At 25.8% G+C, this 27,560-nt stretch overlaps 1 protein-coding gene across 1 annotated transcript; it reads left to right on the forward strand.

Annotated features, from left to right (window-relative positions):
- Window positions 1-5,586: 5,586 nt before the first annotated feature.
- LOC135930174 (serine/threonine-protein kinase PLK4-like) lies at window positions 5,587-27,509 on the forward strand. Its single transcript, XM_065466955.1, has 17 exons — window positions 5,587-5,613; window positions 12,420-12,515; window positions 12,556-12,651; window positions 12,689-12,812; window positions 12,856-12,968; window positions 13,063-13,151; window positions 16,029-16,261; window positions 16,336-16,418; window positions 16,692-16,880; window positions 19,841-19,917; window positions 20,678-21,071; window positions 21,810-22,039; window positions 22,146-22,261; window positions 22,628-23,151; window positions 24,183-24,303; window positions 24,642-24,894; window positions 27,389-27,509. Exons 1-17 carry the CDS (start codon window positions 5,587-5,589, stop codon window positions 27,507-27,509), a joined length of 2,886 nt encoding a protein of 961 aa, XP_065323027.1.
- The last annotated feature ends 51 nt before the right edge of the window (window positions 27,510-27,560 follow it).

Consider the following 27,560-nt stretch of genomic DNA (forward strand, 5'->3'; position numbering starts at 1 on the left):
GTTCGGCAATAGCCATAGTTAGATTAGCGTTATCATGAATCAGGTGGAAAATTATTTATCAAGTTTATTATTTGATATCTTCTTTTTTAAATTTAAAAATTTTAATTTATCATATAATAGCAATATAAATTCATATTTCAGTAAAATTTGGTTTTTGAGACTGTTTATAGAAAACATATTTAATTGGCATACATGCACAAGTACTATTTTTTTTATAAACTATTGTTAAAAACTCAGCAAATTATTTAAAACTTAAATTATTTATAAAGTATGTTTTTTTTTAATTTCTGAAAGAGATGATTTTGCTTAAGTCATATTTTGGCATGAAAGCATACCAGTAATTTTGACATAAACTCTTGAACTACTCTTAATTTCTATAGATTTATATAAATTAAAAAATTCTTGAAATACTTGAATTACTCTTAATTTCTATAGATTTATATAAATTAAAAAATTCTTGAAATAAATTTCTGAAATTTAGACGATTAATATACACTATATATGTGGATGTAGTGACAGTATCCGGATATTTGTATCCTTTTAATACTTTTCGAAAAGATATTGTATGTTGTATCTTAATCAACTTATTCAAAAAGATATGGATATTTTTTAAAAAAGATAGTTAATATTTAAATACTATTAAAATTGATATTGTTTTAAAATTCAATGATGATTTAATCCGAGTTTACATATTTTAAGAAAGGTAATGATATCTGTCGTCATATAGCAATTTGCTAAGCAACTACCATACTTTATTGAAATATTCATACATCCATTGTTACCCCCAAAATATTATGAACCAAGTTATCAAAGATATAATTAATGAATCGGAAAGTGAAAATTATGATGTTACACAAGGAAAATACATTTCCAAACATAGATTAAGCATATTAAATTGAAAATTTTTTAAGTCACCAACACGCACATACTAATAATAAAATTCTGGATTGCCTCAAATTTATAAGTGGCAGTGCAGTCGTTATCTAATTTCGTTAAGCATCTAAGAATATATTATATAATTTTATTAATTGACATTTTAATGATATTCATTCATATTCACTATCATATTTTTCATCTGTTAAATTTTGAAGTATTTAAATTTTTATGATTAATGAAAAGGATATATAAAAAAGAATATTCTAGAAGTGAAAAGAATAATAAAAAAAAAATACGATGAAAACTGCAAAAAAAACATTTACTCAAAATGAAAAAAAAAACAATATCTCAGGAAAAGTTTAATAATTTATTAACTTCCTTTGTTTTTAAATAATTTCATCTTTCACTTATAATTGAACAAAGAGAATTTGTAAAAATCTAAATAGTTTTCACTATTCCTTATCTCCTACTTGTCAATTTATTATAACTATTAGAGATCTGCAAAGTTAGGCCCGGCCCGTATCCGGCCCGAGTCCGGCTCGGCCCGAACTTAAAAAAATTCGGGCCGGGTCGGGTTGGATCTTGTAATTTTTTTAAAATATATCTAAATTTCTCAATTTTATATTGTATTTTTTATGTAAAATAAAAATATTTGATTTTATTTATTGAAACTAAACGACATATAACATATGTCTTTTATTTTGAGTAATTATAAAAATTAATTTCTCTATTTAAATAAATTCGGGCCGGACCGGGCCGGTAAATTTTTTTAAAAAATTTTTGGGTCGGGCCGGGCTTGAAAAATTAGGCCCGATGCAGATCACTGATAACTATTATCTAGTAATGATTACCATATCAAATTAATAGAAATTCTTAAAGATCCTTGCAAAGAAAAATTGATGAAAGTTTCAAATATGAAACTGATAGCTAAAAAAGTTATGAAACCTTGCACTACAGCAGATATTTGGTCTACTAAAAAGTTTTCTTATAGTAGCTTGTCGTTGGGTAATGAAATGATATGATATTTTATTTAAATTAGCTCTGAATATGATAAGACTTATATGGTGGTGGTACGCCTTGCCTTTAGACATTTCTCCTATGGAAAAACGTTTCGCCTAAATATAAAGTATTTGCTCATTTATCATATAATTTGAGTATTTGTAATTAAAATTAATTTTTTGGAACTTTTAGGCGAAACGGAATCTTGCTAATTTAGTAGTATTTTTCTTTCTATTAAATTTTCTAATTTGTTATTATATTTTCTAATTTACTATTATATTCTCTCATTTATTATATAATTGAGTATTAGCTATTAAATTTGGTTATGGCGCTCTTTAGCACTTTTGAATTTGCTTGCATTTTTGCTCATTTCCTACTAATTTTCTAAATTACCATTACATTTTCTAATTTACTATTAAGCTTGCACATTTCCTACTAATTTTCTAAATTACCATTACATTTTCTAATTTACTATTAAGCTTGCACATTTCCTACTAATTTTCTAAATTACCATTACATTTTCTAATTTACTATTAAGCTTGCACATTTATTATATAATTTTAGTATTTGATATTAAATTTAATCCTTTGGCACTTTTTGGCAATTTTAGTTGAAATGATATAAGCAAAGTTTCGATCATCAATTAGTTTATATTATTTTTTAAAATATAATATATATACTCGTTTCTCTAGTCAAATCTAAATTATCATTTTTATATCAACATCCTGTAAGATGGAAGAATTATAAGGCGTAAAGAGGAACCAACTTTCTTTTAAAGAGATTTTAATATCACCAGAACACTTACTTTTAAACATTTAATTTATAAACATTCATGAACATTTATTTATATCATTTTACACAATTATTTATAATAAATCAAAAAAATTACACACACATTAGATATCTATCCCGACATGATATAAAAAATGTAGTAAAGGGAGTAAATTATTAATTTCCTACCCGTGATTACTATTCTAAGCACAATGATATTTTTTCAATCTTAGCGAAGGATATGTCAATTTTTGCTCGATTATGAATATTAAGCAGCCTCTTCATAAATAAATAAAAAGATTACCCAACAAACTCTCGGAAGTATATATAAGATAAAAAAGAAACAAGTCTAACTATTACTTTAACAATGTCTTATCAATTATTAGCTAAATTATCTACCCTAGATAGATATTTACTCTTATAAGTATCCAGGATTTTCCTTTAGAGAAGGAAAGTACTATTAAGTGAGGGTTTATGCCATAAACTATATTGGGAGTATTTAGATCCACATATTGATGACCTTTGGCAATATTATATTTTAATAAATAGCTAAATTATCTACCCTAGATAGATAAACTCTTATATGTATCCAGTTTCCTTTAGAGAAGGAAAGCACTATTAATGAGGGTTTATGCCATAAACTATATTGGGAGTATTTAGGTTCACTTATTGATGACCTTTGGCAATATTATATTTTAACAAATAAAAACGATATAAGGTGCCTCGAGGTTATGACACCAGGGATTTATATACATTGTGTCCTGCATTTCTCAATTATTTTACCATGTCAAATAATTTTATGTAATGATTATTATTTGTTTTTGATTATGTATAATTTTATGAATATTTATTTTTTTAACATATACATAGTTTTTTTGTAACATGTCACTATATTTTTTTATAGTTTTGTGGAAAAAAAAGATAATATTGAATAGAATAATTATAGAACTTATTGTCGGTAAAATTTCATTATAAAGGTTAAAAAGAAAATTTAAAATTTAGCGTTGATAAAATTAAGCTTTTTATTAAATAAAAGAATTCCTGATGACAAGCGCATACTAGCCTCCTGGGGGTTCAACTAGATAAATTTGAGACGGGACTTAGCCTCCCATACCCTCTCTTTTGGGAGCTCGCCCTCTTTTCCCGGTTTACGGTTAGGTTTATAAAAATTATATTATACTTTTTAAATTGAAAGAGTCAAATTCTAAACTAATATTCAAGTTTCATATTTTGTCATTTATTATGCATACAGACTACAGCATATATATAATAAGTAAAACAATAGAGACTTTGGTATGCTAAAGATAATATTTTCTAATACAAAATATTTATCTATTTATTATAGTCTTAAATATTTCCGATTAAAGAATATATATATTATAATTTATAATATCAAAGAGCATTAAATATTTGTGATTTCAAATATAAATAAATTTTACAATTAAAGAATTATAAAAGTGATAAAAAATATTCTTTTTTTGCCTAATTATTCAATATACTTTTTGTAGTAATGTTGGAATATTTTGAAATATACTAATTATACATTATGAATGATTATATTAGTCAATTAAATATGGTTATAATGATTATATATATATTTTATAATAATATAATATTGGGTGAAGTTAACTAACTAACACCTATAACACCAATTATTATAACTATAATTTCCGTAATCGGTTCCATATGATTAACAACCATGGGAATGTATTTGAATAAACTTGTGCATGTATAGTTTAGTATAAGTGGATTAGTTTATTGGTGCAATCTAAGGACCCTAGTATTCTAATTAAAACAAATAAAATAGATCATTAATTTCTAAAAATTATGCCTCAAGCCAAAACCAATAATGTCATAAATATAGATAAGATCGGAATTCCTGGTAAATGGGTTGATCTAGCGGGTTCTGGACATCGACCGAGAAGAACTGTATATAAGTTTTGGCGCTGAGGGCATTGACATTCTCGAAAAATATTTATTTCATGAAACCATTCCATGGACTAAATTTGATAAGCTGATAAGTATTTCACTACAAATTTTTGGAAAAATAAAATCAACTTTTATAGTCAATTAGATTTTATAAGGTTAATTAGGAACAACAATGAACCAATTGGAGATTTCTTCAATAGGATCAAAGTAACTGCCAAAGCGTGTTGTTTTACGCCGACAGAAGTTGCCGGCTGTTTAAGAAATAAATTGGATGCAGGTATTGACCTACCAGGCCTCGAATGGGCTAAATGTCCGTAAGCATTGGATGTGAACAAAAAATCGCTGCGTTTCAGTTTGTGCTAGATATGGCCACGTCAATTGAAAGAGCTCAGAACAAAATGACAATTAAGAAAGACCTTGCGAATAGTGTAATCAGGCCGCAACGTGATAAACATAAAATACCTAATTCATAAGAGTGTGTTAAGAGAGATAATAATAATTATAGGAAGCTCTATAGCATATTTTACGATAATAAATAAAAAATTTGTGCTGGCTGGCATGAAAAATATTTATTCCCAGCTAAAGGCAAAACATGATTTAAATGCCAAAGAACCAGACACTTCACAGCGCGCTGCCATATTAAGCTCGTATAGAATTTAAACTCAGTTAAGTGATTCAAAAAATAATCTTTGGACAGGTGGATTAAATAAAAGCCAAAATAAATGGACTTAGTGTCACTTTCGACTATGATACGGGAGCACAAGCCTCTATTATAGGATTGAATATTTGGGAGAAAATTGGTAATCCGCTAACCTTTCCCACAAATCCATTATCATCCTATGGAGATGTGCCTTGGATCTATTGGGTGATGCCATGGCTATACAAGTAAAGGAAATTCGTAAATTATCAGTTATTGCCATGGATTTTAGCATTTGAGTTTGAATTACCTAGACAGGCAAGCATACAACAGGTTATTAAAACGGATGGGATTTCTTGGGCCATTCAAGACCAATGTTATCAAGTCGAGAGTCTAACGATGTCCCGATGGGCCGTTCAAATACAATCGGTGCCCCCTCCCCGGACTGCGAATGTCACTGATGGAAGACCCAATAGGGCCTTTGTTAACTAAACAGTTCAAAGCCGTTTTTTTTGACGATAAGCCGGAGTTGATACGTAATTTTGCGGTACGACTCCAATTGAAAGATAGCTTCAAAAATCGTTTCCAGATCGCCGAGTGCCCTTTCCGCTATACAGATCGGTTGATAACTAGATTGAATTGTTGCTACGAAAATTTTGAAGCCAATCGATTCCTCTACAACAAGAATGTCATGGATAACCCTAGCGGTAAATGCAATGAAGAACAATGGTGAGATTCGTATAAATTTAAGGTTAGTATAAATCCTTATCTATTATAGGCTATTGTTACTTGCAACTATTGTTGCATTTAAAAAATTATAAAAAAAGTAAAATTTTCATTTTTTAAAGAACGCATGTTGTTTTTTTTTATCATTAACAATATTTATTTATTTCAAAATAATTTTTTTTTTATTTATAAATAAATATATTTTTTTTCATAAATAAAAATTATTTTATTAAAAATTAGCTCTCCATTTTTTTTTATAATTAATTAAAGTCAATATTTTTTTATTAAATTTTCTTCGAATAATAGATAACAGCAGAAGAATTCCATGAAAATGACCAAAAAAACAACTCAAAACTTATCTTAATTCTTTTTATACTATAGGCATTACAATAAACTGGATAAATTGAGACTCTTCATTAGCAAATATTTTTATTAAGCTATAAATATGTTTTTTTCCTAATTAATTAAAATTTTCATGTTTAATCTAATTTTTACAATATATATTTAGTCTACACTAAAAATAGATAATAGCAGAAGAATTCCATGAAAATGATTAAATAAACAACTCAAAACTTAGATAAATAGATTATATCTTAATTCTTTTTATACTATAGGCATTACAATAAACTGGATAATTTGAGACTCTTCATAAGAATATTTTTATTAAGCTATAAATTATAAATATGTTTTTTTTCTAATTAATTAAATTTTTCATGTTTAATCTAATTTTCACAATATATATATTTAACACTAAAAATAGATAACAGCAGAATAATTCCATGAAAATGACCAAAAAAACAAAATAGATTATATCTTAATTCTTTTTATACTATAGGCATTACAATAAACTGGATAAATTGAGACTCTTCATTAGCAAATATTTTTATTAAGCTATAAATATGTTTTTTTCCTAATTAATTAAAATTTTCATGTTTAATCTAATTTTTACAATATATATTTAGTCTACACTAAAAATAGATAATAGCAGAAGAATTCCATGAAAATGATTAAATAAACAACTCAAAACTTAGATAAATAGATTATATCTTAATTCTTTTTATACTATAGGCATTACAATAAACTGGATAATTTGAGACTCTTCATAAGCAAATATTTTTATTAAGCTATAAATTATAAATATGTTTTTTTTCTAATTAATTAATATTTTTCATGTTTAATCTAATTTTCACAATATATATTTAGTTTAACACTAAAAATAGATAACAGCAGAATAATTCCATGAAAATGACCAAAAAAACAAAATAGATTATATCTTAATTCTTTTTATACTATAAGCATTACAATAAACTGGATAAATTGAGACTCTTTTTAAGCAAATATTTATTTCTTTTTCATAACATTTGTATTTTAAATATGATTACACTATTTAAATATATTATTATAATAAAAATAGATACAATTATAATAATTTTGAATGCAATTTGTGAAATGACAATATTTAAATTCTTTCTTTTCATTTCTTGATGTATCAATGTAAGATTTCCATCATATTTAAGAGCTTGGTGAATTATTGACTTTTGATCACCATCCAATTGTCTTTGCCGGCAAGTTGCCATGAACAAAGATAGATCTATAAATAAATTATGTTATATACATTTAAAAATAATAAAACCTCTATCATGATTATGTATATCATGTATACTGATACATTTTAGATATGGTCCATCTTTGGCAAAAGAAATTCTGGATAAACAATTTTTCTTGACAGACAATCTTTGTCTTTTTCCTTTAAAGAATTTTAATATATACTTTAACCCTTTTATACTCCGTTAAGTATTATTTAGGCAAATTAAAATTAGCCAAAATGGATTTCAGGAAAACATAACATTATTATCATGTTCCAAAAAAAAGAAAAAATGTCATAATGCTATCAACATTCCATCATAATAAAAATATTGATAATAACCAACAAAAACCTGAAATCATAACAAGTTTAAGGTTAGTTCTATCTTATATTCAAATATTAAATCAAAATAATGAATATAACTGGAGATATATACATTTGAAATTGGGGTCTATTAAACCTCACCGGAGTACTAACGTCATTTTTTTCACTGGAGTATTGAAGGGTTAATAAAAATTAAAACCTTTTGATTTGGATGGTCTGACCTTGCCCTCATAACATTGGTAATAAAGTCGTTCGTACATTATTGTAGACTTAAGTATTGGGTCCTTCGATTTTTTAGAACGGTGTATTGAATAATTTGTCGCATTAGAAATTTCGTATTTATTTAGCCATTCTTTTAAAATGAAGAATGACGAATATCTAACATTTACTACAAAAGGTATCTAATAATAATAAATAATATTTTTTACCTGCAAGAGTTGTATCTATCTCATAATTTCCAGTAGGGCTTGATTCGATCGTAGGAGGGACTAATACCATAAAAAAATATTTGGCTTAAAAAAATATATTTCTTACCTGCAATAGTATCTATTTCACAATTTCTAGTAGGGTTTAATTCGATCATATTTAACTTTAATTAATTATAAAAAAAAATGGAGAGCTAATTTTTAATAAAATAATTTTGAAATAAATAAATATTGTTAATGGTAAAAAAAACAACATGCGTTCTTTAAAAAATGAAAATTTTACTTTTTTTATAATTTTTTAAATGCAACAATAGTTGCAAGTAACAATAGCCTCTATTATATGATCATCATGTTATTACAACGTTGGATGACTTGCTGGTAAAGATTCAGGGGGAAATCGATTTACCGTGATAGATTTAAAGGATGCGTATATACAAATGGTCGTAGAGCCAGAGTCTCAATCATATTTAGTGATCTCGATACATAAGGAATATTTTCGATACCGAAGTATATTTTAACCTTTTCCAGCATTTCATGGACAATTTTTGAGTGACTGCCCGATGAATGGAGTGTATTTAGACAATGTAAATATCTCCGGCAAAAATGAAGCCCAACATCTGACTAATTTTAAAATGTCTGCATCGGGGCCTGGAATATAACAGCCAACGATTTTAACATGAGGTACATACTGGGTCACGAGAATCTAACCGATGCATTATCTAGGCTACCGTTGCACTATATTATACCGAATCGAGATACAAAACATGTATTGGCGATTAGTAATAACAATTAAGAGGATATGCAGGAATTCGGTATGAGATCCAATACTTAAACGATTGGCAAGACATAATAAACAAGGTCGGAGAGGTTTTGATTGGAAGGAAGAACGGGATTTAATAATTTTCCATACCTAGAGAGAAGAACTAACAGCAGACAGCGTAATAGTTGAACGTAATGGTAGATTAATAATTCCAACTAAACTTAAGAATGCAAGGTTGGAGAGAATATATCGGGGACCTCCTAGAATAAACACGATTAAATCTATTTTTCGTTTGTATTGTTTGTTGCCTAAGTGTGAAGAGGACATTGAACGGTATATAAAGCTTTGTTTTGGGTGTCAAAAAAACCGACCAAACGTAATGAACTATTCTTATACTAATGGAATATTACTAATGAGGCATGGGAGCGTATACATCTAGATTTTGCAGGACCGGTTGAGTCTATATTTGTTAGTGGGAGTAGATTCATATTTAAAATGAGCAGAAGTAAACCTGATTGGAGGTAGATCGGTGAAGAAGATAATAACGAGATTAAAAAGTGGTTTGCTACCTCTGGGGTACCTAAATGTATTGTTACTGACAATAGACCACTATTTATTATTACAGAATTTAAAATATATTGTGAGAAAAACAACATTTGCCACATTCGTTCAACGCCATGCCACCCGAAAGTATGCAGGCAGAACAACCATTCGGACCTTGAAAGGAAGGTATTATGCCAGTCGAAAATCAATAAATGACCCGCAAGAAGCAATGACTCAAACGGCAGCAGTCTATAGGCAGGAAAATTAAATGAAAAAATGGTGTTAATTTAATAAATGTAAGATACAAAATTTTCGCTAAATAATAACCATTATATTAAAATAATAATCCATGTTCAACATTCCACCCTCTACAGGAACCCCGCCTAGGTTCTCTTTAGATGTAAATCTTTTGTGTTCAAGGAGTTTCCCATCTATATTGATCATAAAATCTGTCATAGTTTCGTCTTGGTAAATGATAGTTATTTTGGTTGTAAAATCTTATCTTGCCTTGCTCCCTCCAAATCTTTAAAAAAAACGGTTTAGTATGTGATTCAACTATGTCATTCTTCTGTTAATTATTATCATAATTTATTTAATAATTTTAGAATATATGTATTATTGAATAAGAATCGCCGAATAATCGAAATAGAATTAATTTAATGAATATCGAATTTGAATATGAATAATTGAAGTAGAATAAATTAAACAAATATTGAATAATATGAATTGATGGTCGCGTTTAATTTTAATTTTATTATATTATAAATATTGCGTTTTAAATAATAGCGTTTTATATAATAATTTTTATCAATATTAAATTTCAATTTTATTTATTTATTTTTTTTAAATATCTTTAATTGTAGCGTTTTATATAATAATTTTTTATTAATATTAAATTTCAATTATTTTATTTTTTTAAATTTTACTCCCTTGTTTTTCAATATAAACAACTTTTTAATATCATAAATTATCTTTGTCATTTCTAAAAAGAATTTTATTTCGCCTTCCATATCTAATATATGATTTCCATATCATATTCTTAAAAACTTTTTTAATTGATTTACATTTCACAGTTTTATTTAATTTTTTATCAATTATACAAGTTTTTATTTCATTATTTTCTTTAATGATTATTTTCTTATTTTCTTTAAAGTTTATTTCCTTATTTTCTATAATCACAAATGTTTCAAATTTTATTATATAATTTATTTATTTTAGTTTATAAGAATTTCTTTCCTTTTGAATATTGGGTTTCAATTCAATATTTTTATTTATAAGATTTATGTCATTAATTTTATATATCCATTTGAGCCTTTTCAGCAAAGCATCTGGAGATTCAAACTCCTCATCTGTCGACCAGGCTCTTATTAAGCTAAAAATATTATCTGGTAAATTAACAGTTAATAGCATAGTCTCACAACTACTGTTGAGCTTACTATCTTTTAAAAAAATTTCAGCCTCAGCAATATAAGACTGCATGTTGCCGCTATATTTAGGAAAAGATAATATCATAATGTTTATTTTTGAATATGTTTATTAAATATTTTAGAGATTTTATAATTAAAATTTTAATAAAATTTTTTTACTTTTTCAAATTAATTATTTCTTACATGTTTTTAGAATAAATATAACATTCCAGAATTTTTTATCCAGTTGTCTAAGTTTCCGTAGCTAAAGTAATATTGTCTGTGGATTTAGAATATTTTGTAAGTCATCATAGCCCAATTTTAATTAGTTCGTTTAGGTTGATATCTAGTTTAACAATTCTCCTCATTGTTGATTTAACCATTTGATCAATCTAAATTATATTTTGTACAAAATAAATAAATTTATAAGATATTAAAATGGATTCCGCTCCCACCATATAAAGTAAGCAGGGGGTAAAGCTAGATATTAAAAAAATTTCTTTATATTTTAAAATGTTTAACTACAAATTAACTAAAAAACTATAATAAATTTATCCTTTATATATATAAAAAATCTATTAAACAATTAAATGAAAAAATGGTGTTAATCTAATGAATGTAAGGTACAAAATTTTCGCTAAATAATAACCTTATGATAAAATAATAATCCATGTTCAACATTTAATATCTATTTAATATAGAATTTTAAAAACTAATAATTCTTTAATATGAAAATAGAATCTATAATCCGAAAGAAATATTAATTAATTATAACTATGAGTGATATTGATATTCCAGTTTAACCAATGATATATATATCATTGAGTTTAACACAGTATTTGATTATAATTGTTGTTAGCATAGTGAAAATATAATTTTTAGTATTAATCAAATAATTAATAGCACTGGTTTAATAAAAATTAATATAATATTATTAATTTAATAGAATTTTTAAAAAAATCGTTCTAGAGAGCTATCAAAATTTTTTATTTTAATTCAAGGGGCGATTAGGTAGCCATTTAAAAAATTTATTAAGGGGGCTTTTCAAATTTTTTAGGAGGATCGAACCCCTGCATGGACCTCTTTATTGACGTTACTGCCTGACCTGATGATCATCAGAAATTAAACGCAATTTTTTGCAGTGTTTTAAAGAAATCGGTTATAATTAGATTAGATTATAGATTAAATTAGGATAGATTGAATTAGATTGATTAATTGATAGAAAGATTGAAAGTTAATATTTTCTTTGGAAAGTAAACCATATAAGACAGGTGACAAGTTACAAGTCTTCTGAAATAACAAAAAATCGACATTTTCAAATAGAATGATGTCATATGGCGCAAATTTTGAAATTTTAACCGATGAAATATTATGACAAATATTAATAGTATAAAGGTTTTAAATGTATACAATATTATACAATTTGTTTATATTTTAGGATTATGAAGTTTATAATATATTAGGAAAGGGAAGTTTTGCTTCTGTATTTCGTGCAGTTAATAAAAATAGTAGACAAGAAGTAGCAATAAAAATGGTATATAAATACAAAATTATTTATAAAATATTTTATTAAGATTGATAAAAAAATCATGAAAGCCAAAGGTATGATAAGTAGAGTTAGAAATGAAGTTGAAATACATTCACAGTTAAAACATTCCTCACTATTAGAAGTAAATACACTATTAAATATAAAATTATTTTGTTAAGTTGTATGATTATTTTGAGGACAAACAATATGTTTATATAATTTTGGAATTGTGTCATATGGGGGAACTTGGAACATATGTAGCATACAATAAGTCATCAGGAAAGGGTGTTAATGAAAATCAAGGTTTAATATAATTCTTATACTAGATCTAAAATAATGTTTCAAGCTTGCCGTTTTATGAAACAAATTCTAGAAGGGGTATACTATCTTCATTCACATCAAATAGTTCATCGTGACTTGACAGTTTCCAATATTTTATTAGACAAAAATTTAAATGTGGTATGTTATTTTTGCTCTTAATTATGTCCATTTTTTTTAAATTCAAGATTAATTATAAAACTCATAAATGTATTTAATATAAACTAAATTCAAGAAAATTGCAGATTTTGGCTTAGCTATCCACTTAAAAAAACCAGATGAAAAACATTTTACTATGTGTGGAACCCCAAATTTTATTTCTCCGTAATTATTATATTATTTATATAAATAAAAACTAATAGAAACTTAACCCTTTATTGCATGCTATCTCAAAAAATATAGTATTTTATATTTTCACACTCTTTAAACTAAACTGAATTGTTCATTAATTTTTTAATTTTTTTTTCCAATGATAAATACAGCATTTATTATAGAATTTTTTAAAAATGGAAATTTTAGGAAAATAAGATTTTTAAAATGTAAAAAATTTTTTTTGTTAGCAAGAGTTGGTAATTCGTCCCGGAACTAGAGATTTGCAATAGATGGATTTTGAACCCAAACACCCATCTAACCATTTTTTAATTTTTTTATCTCACTCCCCTGCTCACTCAGTTTTTTTTAAAAATTTACCCACCTTGCCACCTATTTAAAAAAATTTGTTTCAATATTTAAATTATTTTCATTGGTTGGTTAGACTCTTTATTTTATTGTAATGTATATTTACTTAAACTTATAAAATATGCAATATTATAAATTAAGAAAATAGTTTTATGATCCATTTGTTTAATGCATAAATTATAATAAATTCACTGCCTACCCATTATTTTAAAAATATTTTTACCCCATCACAACCTAATATTTAAAATTTTTGGACTTGCTTGCCCATATAGAAGGGTGTGCTAAAAATCTGCTCATTGCAGACCTCTACATGGAATCCTCTTTTAAAATTTATAAAAACCATAACTACCAAACCCATTTAAAAATTTCTGGGTGATTCCAACAAAAATGCAAGTATTATAATATATATTGTTTAAAATCAGAGATGTGAACCCTTCGACAAAAAAAAAGGGTCCAAGGTTCAGGTCCTGGTAATAAATTTAAAAAGGATTCAGGTCCAGGGTTAAGGTCCGGGTTCAGAGGAAACATAAAAATAATGACTCAAAATAAGACTTTTTTTCATTCATTTTTTATTATACTTCAATATATACACATTTATAATTCGAAATGAGATAATTTATATTTTAAATATTTTATTCAATCACACAATCATGATATCTTCTAAAATTTCATCCTTCAGATTTCCACGTAAATTAGTCAACAATGAAAATCCACATTCTACGCTTACCTAAAATAGATAGTCATTTTTATAATATATAAATTATTGTACTTGTGTTGCCGGTACAGCCATGACGATTCTAGAAAAGGTATATAATTCTGGATATATTGAAGAATTTTCCTCCCAGAATTTTAAAATGTTTGCATCTCTATTTATTCTCATAACTTCCGAGAACTTTTCTATTAAAGATACAACAGATATTTTTTGCTCCTTTCTATCAGATGATAATTTAATTTTTTTTTCTCTATCTAATAGTAAAATCTCCAGACCATCAATATCGTTATCATTATCATTGTTATCGCTACAACCAGTAGATATTGTAACCACCAATGTATTGTAAATAATAGAGTTTTGGGTATGCCATAAATCTTCAAGATGTTCTATAGCCATTTGTTTTTGCTCACTACTTAATAAAACCTGATATCGCGGGTCTAAATATATCGAAGCATATACAACACTATTTTGTAAATATTGTTGCTCTCTTATTTTTGTATTTTCTAATACTTCATTTGAAAAAGAACTTGTTAATCTCCCTAACTCTAATCGACATCTTATATGCCATAAAAATCCGATAAACATAATTGTTCAGCTTGCACTCTTAATGTTGTTATTTTTAAAGGAACCAGCACACTAATTCCAATCATCTTCTGAAAAAATGATTTCACATGCTCCTATGATAAAATCATTACAGAAATCTTTCAAACTTAATAATCGCTCTAGCATCATACACATAGAGGACCAACGTGTTGTGCAATCTAAAATTGCCATTTACCTTTTCATAGATTTTAATATTCTAACAATTATGGGAGTTCTTAAATATTTTACAACATCCCTTGCTTTATCAATTATAGTTTTAAAGTGACTATTTTTTAGGGAGATTCCACGAAAAAAATTAATAAAATTATAAAAATTTTATATTATTTTTTAAAAATTATATTTTTACATTAATTAAAAAAAAAATTTTAAGTTATAAATTTATAACACCCTGAACCATTGGACCCTCCACTTTTTAAAAAGGTCCAGGTCCAGGTTCAGCCAAAATACGAGGGTCCGGGTTCACATCCCTGTTTAAAATACTATATGATTTATTTTGGAGAGTTTAATTAATGTTTAAATATTTTTTGTTTGTCTAAACAGATTTTGGAACCTGAACCTGGAAGAACTCTTAGAACATTAAATGTAGGAATCAAACACACCCTTTTTAAATATTTGAAACTGGGGCCCTTTTTATCCAGTTCAAAACTTTGATATTATTAGTGTGCTCTCTATAACCTTTTGAAATATTGCTTTAAATATTTTACATAAAAATTTGTTAGGGCCACCTGGGGCCAATCCATTGGGCCAGGTCTCAGTTTAGGCTTAAAAATTTTAATGTTATATTTCCTTCCTATTCTTCCCTTTTTTTGTATGATAGAAAATAAATTCAGGTGGTGGGAAATAATTAATAATTTTTTATATAACATTTTATAATTAATAGATATTCTTAAAGTTGTTGGTGAATATTTAAATTTAGTGATATATTAAAATTGAGAATAAAATAAATATTTTGAGTTTAAAATTACTTCCCTATAAACTTCTTTTTAAATTTTGATCATGAGCTAGGCCTAAATATAATTTTTTTTAGGCTCAGGCTAAAAAAAATTGATTTTACATATCTATATTTTGTGATGACATATCCTTTTAATACATGCAATAGAGGGTAAATAAATTATATATTTTTTCTCAAGATAAATAATGAAACATAGCAATTATATATTCTATTATTTTAATTACCCTATAAACCATTTCTAATTTGAAATTATTAGGGAAACTGTTTTAAATTCCCCACATGGTATGAAAGTAGATATTTGGAGCTTGGGTTGTATTATGTATACTTTGCTTTGTGGCTTACCCCCATTTGATACCCAAAATATTGAATCAACTTTCAACAAAATTATATCTGGTAAATTCTTTCTTCCTGCATACCTAAGTTCCAATGCTAAAGATTTGATATACCGATTTTTGAGGACTGAACCTTCTTCTAGGATTAATTTAGAAGGTAAAAATATCTACTACTTATATAAAAATTATACATAAATAAATTAACTATGAACTAAATTTATAATTTTTTAGAAGCCTTGAAACATCCCTTTATAACAAATGTAATTTCTTCCTCAAAAAGCGATGTGAATGATTCTACTATGATCTTTAGAAAGGTTTTCTTTACTATACGTTCATTTTACATATCTTATTTTTAAATTTATGTTTATTATATTTAATAAAACATGTTGAAAGAAAGAAAGAAATAGAAAAGGCGGAATTGGAAATAAACGGTAAGTTTTGAGAGCTCGGTTATGTCTAGAGCCAGACTTCAGGGAAGAGGAGAGTGGTAAGAAAAAACGGGGAGGAACTTCTTTTTTTTAAGGAAGCTCTGGAAATTTTATATTAACAAATTTATAAAGATAAATGTGTATTTTCATAAAATAAAGTTTCGTTTGCCTCAAAAATCTTTAAACCTAAATCCGGACCAATGTGCACCCAAACAAAATTATAAAAAAAGTGATGACATTTACAATAATCCTGTTGGTAAAAAGGTAAATGGCCTTAGAAGATTAAATTTTACCCCTAAATTATCGATCCTTGAAGAAAATGAATACTCTAGCAATCATGAAATTAAAGTTAATATTTATAATTGAAATCTTGCTTAATAGAATAAGAAATGATAAAATGGTAGGCAAAACTAAATATATATATATTCATGATGGAAAAATATAATTAATGGTTTTATGTATTTATAAATTGCAAAATAAAAATTAAAATTTATAAGATATATGTTATAATTTTTTGATTTGAAAACTCAGCTCATATTAATTAATATAAATTCGATTTCAATTCAAAAAGATTTGTAATATACATATTTATATCTTGAAAATAACCAAAATATATATATAAAAAAACATATACTATATAATTTTATAAGAATTATGGATATATAAAAAAATTATGTTTAAAAATGGAATGACTAAAAATAAATTTTCTATAAGAAGTGATTCAAAATCCAGCTCCAACCACATGTTGCTCTTCTCTGCAGAATAATTTAGAATTTATCGCACTTTACTTTTCCTCTAAAAAAATTTTTGACGTTAATTCACAGCACTGATATTTTTTGAAACAATGAACAAATTTAAATTGATATTGGGTCATTCCATGATAAATCATCCAAAAATATGACTTTCGAAAATCTTACTTGAAAATGAATGAAGCTTTGTACATAGGTTAAATGGGAAATAAAAATTACCCAAATCAAAATTTAGAGCTCTAACTTACTTAGATCTGGAGTTATGTATCTTCAAAATCTTTTTTTAATGATTCTCAAATTAATCAAAAAATAATGTTGGAAACGTCACAAATAATATACAATTTTTAGCCCCTAAAATTATTCTTCGGAAAATATAATTTTAAGAAAAATTTTCAGTTTTGAAGGCCTATTCTGGGAAAGATAGTCTATAATTTTGAATGTTCAATTTAAATAAAATTTACAATTTATTTATAATGTACAAAGTTTCATTTATTTTTAAAATTGATAATCAAAACACATGTCGATTTCAATAATGATCCTATTTTTTGTTACTAGTTAATAAAATAACTTGATAAATTAAACTATGGGAGCTTAGGTGGGGTTCATAGAAACTCAGGAGTTTAAAAAAAATCTTACAGAAAAATTTAGCTTCCCTCTCGATTGAGATGTCAAAGATTTTTTAATCAATTCATCCCAAATTTTTAAATATGCTCTAATTTGAATATAAATTTAAATTAGTGTTTATTTATTATTAAATGAAAAAAACAAGGATTAATTATTTTGTGTTAAAAAATGTTTAATATAGAAAATAATTTTTTAATAATAACTTATAAAATTGTTAATTAGAGATCAAGTTTTAAAATAATTATATTAGTTTTTTTTAAAAATAAATTTTATAAATATTTGACGAAAAATAAACGATTGAGATCCAAGTTTAAAATTTGGGTCCGTATTATGGGCAGGGATCCGAAACGAATATCGGTTCGGTTCGGGTTAAGGTTCGGATAAAAATAACGGTTCAGGTTCGGTTCGTAAAAAATTAAAATATCGGTTCGAACCTCTAAAAACCGGTTTGAACAGATTTGTATTCAAACCTACATTCGAATTATGTATAGGGATATTTTTATTTTATCATTAATTTAAAAAACACATATATAAAAAATTCATTTTTATTATTTGCACATAAAAATAAAAATATATATCAATGATTAATTTTAATATGAACAATATTTTCCTTTTTTTACTTAAATTTTTTTTATTAAGCAGCTCAATTATTATATTTTCAAAATTCATCTCACTCAAATTACATCTACAAGGAGATAGCATAAATTTAATTGTTGAAACATCTTTCCACACTAACTTGGGTAGCCATGATATCAGATTTGATGTGTCATTTATAATAATATTTTGGATTTAATTTTTCTCTAAGCATTATAATTTATAAGCTTAAAATATTTAAATAATGTTGTAAAATGACAATATACTAAAATTTATAAAAATTGTGACAGACACTTATCAAATGTGATTGATGATAATCTTTAAAATAACTCGAATATAATTGAAATCTAATAATAACTTACAAATTATTTTATAAGCATAAAAATGAGACTCGGACCGGTTCAGAGGCATTTTAGCGGTTTGGTTCAGTTTCGGCTGAAATTTTTTAGCGGTTTAGGTTCGGTTCAGGTTCAATAAAAAATACCAGTTTTTAGCGGTTTAATGGTTCGGTTCAGGTTCGGTTTGGATCCCTGATTATGGGGGTGTAAATTACAAAATTGGGTTGAAATGGACTTAGATGTTTTCAACATAGGTGATGGATCCAAACTCCAAGGGAAAAAAATATTTGGCATACAAATATGTTCTTCTATTTTTTATTATATATTAATTACCGTGGATCAGGAACCCCTATAATGGTTTTAAAAAAATAATTAATTAACAGGCTTAAAATTTTATGAAATGTTACAAATCTCTCAATTTTAAAGCATTCAGTGACGGGCGACTTTTTAATTTAAAGAATCAAAAAATTTATAGGCTGGAATATATCTTCAGTTAAGGAAAAACAAAAATTGCCCTGATTTAAAATTCAGAAATCCCGAATTTCCATGGATTTTCAAACTCCGTATGACGACATTATAGTACAATGCTTAATAGTTAGTAGCTAAATTTTAAAAAAGCAACGTTTGTTTTTATCTTTTTTTTTTACCTATAAACGTTTTTTCTCCATCCCTATGTCTACTTTTTACATTCAAGATTTGGAATACTTTTAATATAGGCAGGTAATTTGGTGATTTTAACAGTATAATTATAATATTTATTTATATAAATGATGAATATTTTGTCTATTTTAAGATTAGCGATTTTATTTTTTACGTAATAGGCTAATTTTATGTTAGGGATAGGCTAGTTTTTTATCATTTAGACAATTCAGGTATTTTTGAATTTTAGTAAATTTTTTATATCCAACCAAGAAGTGTAGAATCTCGTTATTTCTGCTTTTACAGAGTATTCTATTTGTTAAATATCATTTAAAATATTTTTTTGCCTACATATAAATGTTAGACTAACCTTGGTACCATCAAAAATTCGCCCTCTTTTGTGAAATCTTTATCCGGAATCTCAACAAATTACAATGAAACGTAAGATCCAATATTACATAAAATAGACATTAAAAATTTAGATAAGCCTCATCCCATTTGACTTAAGTATATTTACAATTTCTCTTTCCTTCCTTCTCTTCCCTTGTGGTAAGATATGTGGGGGAATAAGTAACACGAAAGTTAGTGTTTGTTATCTCACTCATATTTATATAAAGTTATATTCTTTCTTCTTTTTGGGGAAATTTTTTAGTCTTGGGTTAATTATGGATTTTTGGTTAAACATTTATTAATCTTATAATATTTTTGTTACTTTTAAAAAATTTGTATAAAATTAATTTTAATATCTGTCATCACCTCCGTTAAACTTGCCGAACAGCGGAAACATTATTTTTAAGGCACCAATTTTTTAGTGATAGAAAATAATAAATTTTTTTGATCAAAATAGCATTGAATATAAAAAAATTATTAACATTATAAAAAACAAAATTTTGGCCAACTTTTCACTTAAAAATCCAAATCACTAATTTTGAAAATTGATATCAATATCGCTCAATGTTAATAGTGTTATAAAACCCTTGATTTCGCAACAAAAATATTTAATTAATATTTTTAGTGTTACAATCCATGTTTGTTGAGGTATCTACATGAGAGATTTTAAAACGATCATATAAATTTGTAATGAAAATTAATCCTCTCAAGGGTTAGAGAAATAAATTTAGGTCCATAAATATTAAATATGGGATTTTAATATTGATTGAACCTCTACATAATATCAATTTTATATATTTATTCCCAAAAGTAATCAGAGCTTATCTCCGAACACGTTTGTAAATAATCTTCGACAACAGCTGCAAAATTTGAACTTGCGTTTGAATGAAAAACCAACTGATAAAGAGGAAAATCAAACCAAACACTTGAATAACCATGACATAATCACGAACGATAAAAAAAGATTGAAACTTTCTGATTTAAACCCTATTCAAGATGGAGATACTAAAGTATTGCGAGACACTACTAATAATGCTGACTTGAACATCAAGATATGCGGCAAAATGAATAGATTTGATGATCAGGAAAATAGCGAAAGAGGTAACCGTAGTAACCCAAATAAGCGAGAACGATTAGGTTGGATAACCGAACCCATAAACACCGAGCGACTTAAACCATTCAAACAACGAAATAAAAATATCGTGGTATAATATACTTTTTTAAGATTGAAACAATTTTTTTTTTTTGAAAATCATTTTATTTTGATCATAACACAAATAATATATTCTTTTATTTACATAAACCGATAGTTAAACAATACCTTATAATTTAAACAATATTATTAGTGTTGTTAAAGTATCTCGTTACAATTAACGAGTAAATTTTTGTAAAAACTAACTAGTTACATTTAAAAATTGTAGTTATATTTTTGGAATGTAACAAATAATATTATATTTAATATATTATAATAAATAATTTTCAATTAAATTTATTGATTTAAAATTTTGTTTAAATGTTTTATTCATTATTTATGTGCATCTTTATTTTCAATTGATATTTGATATGACCAATGAATCAGACAGATATATATATGAATTCTGATTCTGACTTGTTATTTGATGAGGGTGACATATAAATGATTTGAAATGATGAAGTAGAAATTATACCATCCCCTTCTACAACTATTACCAAAACAACGGAATTTAAAGTAAAAATAATTCGGTCAATTTCGAAAAATATTTAGGATTTCACAAACTCATAAAAAAGAAATGCGTTACTCGTTGCCTTTTGAAACAAGTAACAAATGGAGTTCCATTTTGTCAAAAAAATAACGACGTTACTTTACAGCACTAGTAATATTCCTTCCAAAATAGGAGACACCAGATAATGTTTTTTTAGTACAATATTTATAAACTATGATTATTTTAAAATCTATATTTAAGATGTCCATATTACCTGGTGGTGACGTCAGTTTAGAATATATGGGCATGTTACCTGATTCTAGATACGAACTACAGGAAATTTTTAAAGTCTCTCACGATGGCTATAAAATTGAAATACTAAATATCGTCCATAGAAAAAACGACAATCTCTATAATTCTTCTCGTTGGAAAATTTATCAATTCAACGAATTACCTAGGTGCTACTGGAGGAAATATTTGTTGACATCGAGGTTACATCCAGTGATAAAATATTCTTTTTTTCGTTGATGATTTTAAATAGATAATTTTTTGTATTTATTGACTATAATAACCTTTTCCCAATCATTTATTTATTAGGTTCGTTAAACTTATGAAATCAAAAACTCCTAGAATAACCGTATACACACCTAGGGCTAAGTGTCATTTGATGGAAAATTTACCATTACAAGACTTTGAAGCAAATTTTTATGATGGTATAAATAACTATTATATAAATGACTAAATTTTTTAAAATATCAAGAAAATTATTTCCTTATGATATTAACCTTCTAAAGGCTTTAATTTTATTTCTAAAATAGAAAACCTTCATATATAACTATAATAGGCATATTCAAAAACGAATACTAATCGAATAATTAAATATTTGTATTCGATTCTTTTGAACGAATTGAATAATTTACTATCTGTATATGCTTAGTTATTAATAAGTTAATGTTAATTTTCTAGATTTAATATATTTCTTGCCAACTTTATAACAATAAAGAATTATACATAATTAAATAATAAAAATATGCTTCATTTACATTTTTAATTTTTTTAAAAAAACCATATTTTATTAGGTGCAAAATACATCGTAATTCAAAATCTGACAAATGACTATAATAAACGTCGAAGATCAAACTCTAAATTTTTAGAAGATGAAACATCAAACCTTTCCGTAAAATACATCGCTAAGGATTCTCAATCCATTCGAGACATAACTCATTTATTAAAAAGCACTCAATCTCAAAAAAAATCGATTGAAGAGATTACAAATCAGAGCCAAGATTTATCCGAAGTGATGACTTATCGAGATTACACATTTAAAATTCAAAAGTCCCTAGATTCTATAATGCACAGTGATCTTTCAACTAATGTCTGCATATCTAACAATCGTAATACCGCTCCTTTCCCTATAATTATTGGAACCAACCCAAAGAGATATGCAACTTTTAAAGGAATAAACAAAGAAGCGATACCGACACCCAGTGGAGTTAAGGATTGGGCTCACACCATGAAAGATGACAAAAAAATTATTCATAGAAACTCAATTTGTGATACTGTTGATGGTTATAATCAAGAGGCAAGTGATAAATTATTTCTGGTTTGTTAAATTCTAATTTAAATGTAAAATTTAATCTTTTCTAACAAGTTAAAATTACTCATAATCATTAAATAATTAATTGAGTTCCTTTATTCTCCTCCCCTAAAATGATAATTTTTGCTTGGACCCTTGGATAGGTCTATTGAAAACCTTTATAGATATGTCTCCTTTAAAGTGACCTATTTTATAAGATATTTTATATCATAATGTTTGAAATATATAAAACATGTCTTGTTTAGTTGTTAAGTATTTTTTGAATATAATCTAATGTTTTTTCGTGAGCTAAATATTTATTGGGATATAGCCATAAGACGGCTATGGCTAAATACCTGCAGGCATTTGTTTCTTCGATATTGGGAAAAAAACAAAATATTTTAGTAGAAATTGGTTGTATTTGTTTTAAAAAATAGGTTTTTGGCGAGCTAAATTAATTTTTTAATAGAATAAACATACAAAATCATTTTAATTAGTATTTTAGGAGATATAAAGATCTTTATATTTCTTAATTATTTCAATTAGTCCTTATTTAAATAAATATTGAAATTTAATATTTTGAAACTACATTTTATACAAAAATTTAATTTTAATTTTAGATTTATTTTAAAATAAAATATTAGTTAATTTAGATTTATTTAAAAATAAAATATTAGTTATTTTAAAATTATAACATATCAAAATTAGTATATAAATGCAAAAATATAAAAAAGTGATTTAGCGATTTTTTTTACTTCATTTATCTTCGTAAAAATGCGCTTAATTTTTATTTTGTAATTAAAAATTTCGGACCAGGCTCGGATTTAAAATAAAATAGGCAGGGTTAGGCTAAATAAACATAATCAATTTGAAAGTTAAAGGTCCAGATGGGAGACTGGATTGGATTGCAAATAATATTTTTCTATATAATAAGTAAAATTGCTTTGAGAGAACAAGTATTCAGGAAGTTTTTTTCAATTAAAATATTATATTTATTTTCTTAGATTATACTTTATGATATTTTTTTAAAAAATAAAATCATTTAATAAAATATAAAGCCTTTTAAAGAAACATCCAAATACCCGTTTCATACAAATAATGTTTCGACTTTGTTTTCATCAAATAATGCTATGGGCTCAACCTTAATGTCAAATATTAACGATAAACTAAAGGATATCAGTAATGAATAAAACTTATATTAAAAATAGAATTTTATTATGTAATCCATTTATAGAAAAATATTTCAAGAAAATTATTAATAAAAATAATATCAGAGACTTGTAGACCCAGGTTCCTAACCCTAGCAATAAAATTATAAGTATCTGAGCTTAAAATTATAAACCTGGGCGGTCTAGAAAATGGGAAAATTTTGTAAAACGGGAATTGGAGGCTACAGGTCACTTTTTAACATTTTTTTAAAAAAAAATCAACTAATTTTGATTATATTTATATTAACTTTATTATGGTTCCAAGAGAATAAAATTATGTGATGTAAATTTTTATTCACTATTTTTAAGGTTATGAGGACAAATCTTTAACAATAAATAGCCAAAATTCAAACTTTACAAAGTATAAATTAGACAATATACCTTCGACCAAAGACTTGGTGTCAGCTTACATACCTGGTTCCTGTTGGGGCTTGTTTGATCCAACGAGTCAAAAGTTAACGGCCAAATTTTTAGATGGCATTCAGCTTATTATCGATTTAAATAATATGGATAGGATCAAGTATATAGATACCAACGAGAATCACTTCTCTAAAGATGCTAGGTATTTCTAAAAAATGGCCCCTTTATCATATATGTATTTTAATTCCTTTTTTGGTATTCTTTGACAGTTATTTTATTTACTAATCCATTTCATCATTGAATTGAGCAATCCTTTAGCTCTATAAAAAAGGCACTTATATTCCTTTTTAATTAATCTATTGCTATTCCTGCATTGCCTATGACCCTAGAACACTACGATATTCTTTTAAATAAAGATACAATTCAAATCACTTTTAGAGATTACAATTTTTTCCATTTAAATATGGAATGAAGGAGATTTATATTAGTATTACAAAGGGTTTAATTGCACATTTGTCATCTTATCAGAATCTTGCTTGTATCTTAAATTTTGTGGCTTTATTATAATGATAAAAATCAGAGACCTGCAGAGGTACCATTTGCACGGCCCGGCCCGGTTTTAAATTTTTTAGGCCCGGCCCGGATATTTTTTAAAAAATTTTTACGGCCCAGCCCGGATTTAAAAATTTCAGGCCCGGCTCGGAATTTTTTAAAATTATATTCGACCTGGTATATACAAAAATTCACTATATTTTTCAGCGAGTATTATCGCTTATTATTTAAAAAATACATGTAAAAAGCTAATATTTTGAGAATATTATATTGAATTTATAAAAATTATAAAAATGAATATTTTGAGCATATACTTTATTTTATATTGCATTTATAAAAATAAAACTAATATTCATAAAAATGGTAATATTTTGAGCATATACTATATTTTATATTGCATTTAAAAAAAATAAAACTAATATTTAATTTATAAAAATGGAAAATATTTTGAGAATATAATATATTATATTTAATTTATAAAATAAAAATAAATCGCTATTTAAAAAAATGTATGTATAATAAATAGTATTTTGAAAATATAATCTAATTGCACAATATTAATATAATTAATTTTATAATATAAATTTTTAACAAAAGAAGATAATTGTATTATAATATTGTAAAAAAAAATAATGAAAAATGTTGGATTAAAAACTTTCATGACTCAAGGTAAATATAATAAATGCAATAAATATTTGACAGTTTGCAAAGTAAAAAACCAGCATGATTGACGAAACCCTATACTCAAGAAAGATATTAAAAATTCACAAATTATCAAGAAGAAAGAGAAGCATATCTACCTTTTCAGGTTGAAGATTATTTCTTCTTTCTTCAAGAATTCTCGTAGTGGAAAAATTCCGCTCACAGCTTGCACTTGAAGCAGGAATTGCCAATTTTGCTAAAATTGGAAATTCGCTTTGATGAGCCGCCCACCACTCTAACAAATTATCCACCTTAAATGTTTCATCTATTTTTTTATTTATGTAATTATAATATTCATCATCGGGTATTGACATATTACCAGAATTACCATCGCCCCATTTGTCATAAAACGATTCAGTTTGTTTAACAACAGTCGTAATTTGATTGGTCGATGGTATTTCATTTACTTCCTGAGCCTCTTGTAATTTAATATAATCTTTTATATAGTTTTCCGTCATCTTGCGATCTGTCCCTGACTACATACGTAATTGCTTGAATTTGGGACAGAGAAAAGGAGAAATAAAATGATACTTGTGTAAAACAAATTTTTCAATTAAAAAATGCTTTATATTAAGTAAAATCAATTTTATTTCTCCCTTTTCGCCTTGAAAGGTATTACAAACTTCAAGAAGTGATATTCCTTTATTTGATTGTTTTGGTAAAATATATTCTAAAAATTTAGATATGAATTATAAAAAAATATATTAATAATACTTGAATATTGGGGCTTATTTAAGATATTCCTTTATTTGATTGTTTTGGTAAAATATGTTGTAAAAATTTAGATATGAATTATAAAAAAATATATTAATACTTTGAATAAATTTGCAGGAAATTAATAATTAGATCGATCTGTGGGTGTTAGGTAGTGTTAACCATCACCCAATATTATATTAATCATAACTATAATATAATATAATCTTATAACCATTAACTCATAATGTAAAAATTTTTATAAAAAATATTAAGCCGGGTTGGGTTTAACAATCTTAGGCCCGGCCCGGATATATTTTTAAAAAAAATTTTTAGGCCTGGCCCAGATATGTTTAAAAAAAATTTTTTTAGGCCAGGCCCGGCCCGGGTATATTTAAAAAATTTAAAATACGGGCCGGGTTTAGGGCCGGGCCTGCAGGTCTCTGATAAAAATTGCCCCCAATGTCTAAAAAATGTCAGTTAATATAAAAAATATAATAAGCCCAACTTAGCCTACAAATATATTAAGAATGATAATTAACATCAAGTATTATCTTAGACAGGCAATTTAAGAAACTTGAAATGTTTTTATTAGTGCTGGCTCTTGTAGCTATCTCAATCCATGTTTCTAAAGTATTTTGTGGGATAAATTTAAATTTAGACTTGCTGAACAGAATGCATATGTTTTTATAATTCAATGATATGTTTATTTATATTTAACATTATGATCTTTATATATTTAATTCTAGTCATTATCCAAGAGAAATAAATCCTAAATCTGATGATATCTCATTGTTCATTAAACAAAAATTGCAAAAAATTCCTTTGCTATTGGAAAACATAAGTAAAAATTGTCGCAAAAATTGTTAAATGTTATTCTTAGGGTATTTAATTATAAAAATAATATAGAAAAATAATGTT

Source organism: Gordionus sp. m RMFG-2023, chromosome 5 (assembly GCF_954871325.1).
Source record: "Gordionus sp. m RMFG-2023 chromosome 5, tfGorSpeb1-WG-v2, whole genome shotgun sequence".
Lineage (NCBI taxonomy): Eukaryota > Metazoa > Nematomorpha > Gordioida > Chordodea > Parachordodidae > Gordionus > Gordionus sp. m RMFG-2023.

Coding starts and splice junctions, on each gene's coding strand:
- LOC135930174 (XM_065466955.1), top strand. CDS start 5,587: ATGTTATCAAGTCGAGAGTCTAACGAT. Junction 12,516..12,555: donor AAGAAGTAGCAATAAAAATG/GTATATAAATAC, acceptor TATTTTATTAAG/ATTGATAAAAAAATCATGAA. Junction 22,040..22,145: donor AAATATTTGTTGACATCGAG/GTTACATCCAGT, acceptor TTTATTTATTAG/GTTCGTTAAACTTATGAAAT.